Raw genomic sequence first — 5,952 nt, 5'->3', positions numbered from 1 at the left:
GATATCCCTCATGTCAGAAAGTTGCAAAAAGGGACTATAAAGAGGAACAAATGTGGCCCCCTGAGCTTGATAACAAGCCAAGGAAAAAAGATAGAACTGTGCTCCCACTCTAAATCTTGGCAGTTCTTCAGCAAAGGATAAGCATATTGCATATTTAGCCACAAGATTCCTTTCTAGTTTACAATTGGCTTTTCATGTTGTAATGTCCAGACTCATTACCTGTCTTTTGTTATTTGAAGATGTGACTGTATGTATTTCTTTATTTTTTTAACATGTCATGCACCAGCATCTTAGACTATTATTCAATTAAGCCTAATATAGATACTCATAATGAGATCATACCTGCCAGTAAGTAGAAGCCATAAGGGTGTTGTTCATAGCCAAACATTTCTCTAAGTTCCTCACCATAAAATTTGTAGACAAGCATGCCCAGGAGTGCAACAACCACTTGAACGACAATGAAAATGGCTGTGTGATCTCTTATAACAAGAAGTTGAAACTTCAACCTTGACCACCATCGATCAGGTGGTACATTTGCACACAAATAGAACATTGCCCTACATTCAGTACAGTGGGCAAAAGCAAATCCCTCCTTGGCCGCCCTCCAGTAGTCAAGACATGATCTGTGCACAAACTTCTGGGTGCCTCTGCAACAGCATGGTGCAATCAAATATTCACCTCCAGTATCAAGGCAAATCCGGCATTGTGGTTGGTCTACATTTATTGATTCATTGTCTTCGTCACTACTTCCAGTAATTTTAAGACCCATATGTACAAGGGCTATATCACCCAATAATAATTCGTCCTCACTTGTGGAGTTGTCCCTATTATCACTATAAGCAACAGTTTCCCGAGATAAAATGGGCTCAGTATCCCTCACATCTTCATTTTCATTTTCATTTCCTCTAGTCATCATAAGAGGACATCCCAGAGGAGTATGATTATCTGAAGATATGCTTAACTTTGGAATGGTGATCTTTTAGAATCCATCAAAGATCAAATACATGAAGCACAGGGTAAATAGTTCAGGAAATAAAGGACCTGAATCTCGTAGGCGTTGACCTTTTATGTGCATATGCAGTTCTGGTTTGATAGAATTAAAATGATAAAGGGAAAGGAATGGACAAAACTAGTGTCGAAACCGGCTCAGACAACCACAACCAGAGTAGTAATTATTACCAACAAAGCCACAAAATTGAAACCTGTTTCTAAAACAGAGATCACAACTGATGATAAATACTATGATATGAAATTTCAATTACAAATAAACCAACAGATACTAAAAAAAAAACCATTTCACCAATTATGGAAACGAGTTAGGCCACGATTTTTGTTTTGATTTTGAGTTATTAAAGTTTAGGGCTTAGAACGTGTTAGGCGGCCATGTTCTTCCCATGTTACTAACAGTTTACAAATTCATGATTTTGTGTTCACAACTATCTCATGACCCATGGCACTCTCTAGAGGTGGGGAGGAGAGAAAATTATAAAGCTCACTAATTCGCCCCTAAATAGAAAGGCCAGGTTGGGGTTAGTCCAAGAATCAACGGTGATGTCGGGAGAGGATACATGCAAAGGCCAGGTTGGGGTTAGTCCAAGAATCAACAGTGATGTTGGGAGAGGATACATGCAAACGCACAGTGGATTAGATAGCTATGGAATCAAACATGTAGCAGCAAATCGATCTTTGCAGCATTGGAGTTGAAAATAACTAAATCGGGAAAAGGAACAGAAGGATACACGCTAGTGGATTCTCATTTGGGTTGGGTAAGTATATCGGGCCAATTCTCTTAGGCTTCTCTGCGGTCACGCAGTGAACCGGTGTCAACAGTAAACAACTTCCTATGAATGCCAAATTTAGCTTTCAAAAGAAATAATAGCATAGTCTACCCCTTTTACTTGGAATCCATTTAATTAGCAAATAAGCCAAGCCCTTGTAGCAGCGCAATCAACAAGCATCAGTAGGATCACAAAAACAAGCATTGACAGCACCCTGGTACCACACATTTTGAGGGGAATAAAAACACACTGAAAAGAATGATAAAGACAAAGCAATCTGGAAAGTATAAGCTTACAAGATGACTACTAGCACCAGGCTATAAGGATTCAAGCACAAACTCCAGCATATTCAAAATCGGTTCATGTACTGATACCATTACCATGCAAGTGTGTTCAACCAATTGTACTATACTTCTCTCGATTCATTTTATAATTGTATAGTAATATTTAGTTCATAGGAAAATTGTACCCAAAAAGAAGCAGAAACATATGCAGTGTACACCCTCAACAAGTTGTCTTCCCATTAAAAAAAACGTTATGAATGTTTATATTTATTGTTTTTTCAGACATCACATTTCATAAAATAAGTCATAATTGTATTAAACACACTCATGGTATCAAACACATTTTACTAAATGCAAGAGTTCATTTGTTGTGCAAGACAGATTGACACCTCAACAAGTTTGATTTCTTGATTTCCACAGACATGTGTTGTCATATCCCTAGGTACTATGCCATTGGACTGCTGTTGAAACATTTTGACATTCTAATTTTCTGGATTTTCAACTATTTAGTAAGAAATTTGATTATGTAATAGCTATTTAGTGGGCTTTGGGTCCAGATCTTGAACCAAAGCTCTAATACCATGTGTAAGAGACCTACCCTAGGGTCTGCTAATAGATCTAATTTCTTTTGAAATTAAATGCAATAAGAGGCGATAGCTTACTTACTTACAAGACTTGTAAACAAATAAAATTTTATCATTTACATTCTAATCAGCATAACTTAAAGTGAATATTTCATTCTAATAAAATTTACAAGAGTAATCTATGGAGGAATACCTGTATAGTGGCTGATGGAGATGCCTTTGTCCTGCTACTCCTGCTGAACGCTCCTCTTGATGGACCCAACTGGATTTACCTCCCAGCCAACTAGGAAATAATCCCTAGCCCAGGAAACCTCCACAGGTTCCCTAGCCCTCCGAGCCCAAGTCCAACCAGATGTAGTGTGTGTGTCCAAGATGAATGATCCAGACCAAGATAACAATATTTCCCTTCACTCAACAACCCAAGAAACCTCCACAGGTTCCTAAGGTCTCCCAAAAACACAAGAAGTCCTCAAATCACAACCAACCCCACAATCATAAGCAAGACCCCCCCAACCTCCCATTTTCTCCCTTATCCCTTCCCTTTTTATACCCTCCCTCTCTTCTCCATCTCAACCACCTCTCATTAATGTCATTAACTTCTCATCCATCCATATAGTTGAATTTTCTTCTCCCAAGTAAAGCTGGAAGTACATTTGGAAATGTGACATGAATATAAAATTGGGAAATTAATGAGAGAGGACCATGTCTCCTCACAAGTAAATCTGAAAGTACATTTCGGAATGTGAGATGAATATTTATATTGATAATTAAATGGAGAGGACTATGTCTTCCCCCAAGTAAATGTGAGGGTACATTGGGGAATGTGAGATGTAATTACATGGAGAGGACCATGTCTTCTCCCTAGTAAATGTGAAGGTACATTGGGGAATGTGTAATGAATATATATATTGATAATGAGTTGGAGAGGACCATATCTTCTCCCAAGTAAATGTGAGGGTACATTAGGGAATGTGAGATGTAATTAAATGGAGAGGACCATGTCTTTTCCCTAGTAAATGTGAGGGTACATTGGGGAATGTGAGAATGCATATATTATTTGAAATAATGGAAGGAGACCATATCCTACCTCATATTCAATTTGAGAAGGTAAGTTGGGAATTTGAATAATGGAAATCATGAATTTTATATTAGACCAATATTTCTCAATATTTTCAAATAATGTAAACATTAACAAAATTTGCAGGATAAGATTTAAGTGGGGCATTACAATTGTCATTAGTTATAAACAGATCCTCATAACTCAAGTTAAGGGCTTGGAGTCTTGCCTTGACTTCTCTTGTAATGCATAGGAGATAGATCATTCTTTGGAGAAGCAAGTTGTGGCTTTATGTTCCACTATTGGATCTAGTGTTTCATCTTTGTAACAGTGTACTTGGGATCTTTCATTCATAATCAGAAGCTTTATGAGTCGACACTTCTTCATACATGTATTGTAGATATAGTAGAACTATTCTTGTTATGTTTGTGGTATATGTTGGTTTAATTACATACTAAGTTTAATGAACTATTTCGTTGCTTTACTATGGTTATTGTTGAATAAGTGTTGTTATGCTTTCATGATTGTTGTTTATTATGTGGACTCATTTGCAGGTAATCAACAAGCCTTTTTGTTTGTTCACGGACCCCCCTTTAGGATAGTACTATTACTTTTCTAACTGAAGGTTTGTTTTCCTTTACTAGCCATGGAATTTCCCCTGTGCGCCTTACATTGGGTGTCCCACAAAGTTTACATACTTGTTGCCCAAAGAGGTGTTGTGATCTCTTATGTGTGATTATAAGCAAGGCATATCTTTGAAACCTTTCCATTGGTGGTCATACCATACAACCGGATGAGACTCCTACACCAAACAATGTGAGGTCTAATTGGGCCTTCACATTGGGGAGATCCCCTTACATGTTGGCGGCATCCAGCACCATCACCACCTTCCTAACTCAAAATTGCTCCAACAACAAATCCACTTGCATTTGTCTCAACCTGATAAAAATTATTGAAGTCTGATGAGGCCAAAACATGTTGCTCTGTGACCTTTGGCTTCAGTAACTTAGTGTTTCTATTTGTTGCTACAATCTACTTGAATGGTTGATTGTTTTCTTTGATAGTTTCTACAATAGGCACACAAAGTCTGTTAATCTTTTTAATGAATTTTCAATTGTATAGACATCCATAACCATGAAAACTTCTGACCTCAAACATATTTCATGGGGTAGGCCAATCAATGATTTCTCTGACCGTTTCAAGGTCAATCTTCAACCATCTTTAGAAATCACAAAGTATAACTATTCTCTTTTCATAAAGGTACATTTCTTCAAATTAATTAACAATTTTTCTTACTACAAGGTCTTCAAAACCAAACTAAGATGTCTCAAATGCTCTTCCTTTGTCTGGTTGTACATTAAAATGTCATCCAAATAAAAAACAACAAATTTACCTGCAAACTCCTTCAAGACTTCATTCATTAGTCTCATGAAATTGTTGGGTGCATTAGTAAGACCAAAAGGCATCATTAACCACACATACAATGCATGGTTGTTTTCCACTCTTCCCCTTCTCTCATTCAAATTTGGTGGTAAACACTCTTCAGTTCAATCTTAGAAAAATATATAGCACGACTCAAACAATCAATCATGTCATCAACACATGGAAGAGGAAATCTACACTTGCTTGTGATTTTGTTGATGGCCCTCGAATCAATGCACATCCTCCATCCACAATCCTTCTTTGAGCTGAGGACTATTGAACATTACATGGGCTTAAACTTTCTTTGATAAGACCTTTGTCTAACAACTCTTACACTTGTTTCCTTATCTGTTCATTTTCATGAGGAGTCATTCTATAGGTTGCCTTGTTTGGAAGATTTGTTCTAGTAATTAAATCTATATGATGGTTGATGCTTTGAATAGGGGGTAGTTTACTTGGTAATTCATCCACAATTATATCAACAAAATCATCTAATATACCCTTGACTTCTCAGGAAAACAGTTTAAACTTGTGTTGGTAAGAATTACCTTGGGTTTACCAATCAAGGCAAAATGGACTTCCTTCTTTTTGACCTCTTACAAAAACTCCTTGCCACTCATCAACAACACATTATGCCCGACTTCTTCTTTGACTCCATCTTGTAAAGGCAACAATGTATGCTTGTGACCATATTTCTCAAGTGTGTAAGTGTTCCTTCTACCATCATGGATAACTCTCATATCAAACTGCCATGGCATTCCCAACAAAATATGGCAAACATCCATAGGCATTACATCACACAATATTTCATCCTTGTATCTTCCAAT

At 37.2% G+C, this 5,952-nt stretch overlaps 1 protein-coding gene across 1 annotated transcript; it reads right to left on the bottom strand.

Moving 5' to 3' along the window:
• Window positions 1–325: 325 nt before the first annotated feature.
• On the bottom strand, window positions 326–1,088 carry LOC149182934 (uncharacterized). Its single transcript, XM_089414731.1, has one exon. The coding sequence runs from the start codon at window positions 914–916 to the stop codon at window positions 326–328; it is 591 nt and encodes a 196-aa protein (XP_089270857.1). The 5' UTR covers window positions 917–1,088.
• Between the last annotated feature and the right edge of the window lie 4,864 nt (window positions 1,089–5,952).

The sequence above is a fragment of the Pinus tabuliformis genome, chromosome 3_2 (assembly GCF_031772625.1).
Source record: "Pinus tabuliformis cultivar Carrire ecotype Pingquan chromosome 3_2, CPIR1, whole genome shotgun sequence".
NCBI classification, from domain to species: Eukaryota; Viridiplantae; Streptophyta; class Pinopsida; order Pinales; family Pinaceae; genus Pinus; species Pinus tabuliformis.
The sequence above is the reverse complement of the archived record's forward strand: the minus strand, read 5'-3'. Positions and strand labels throughout refer to the sequence as shown.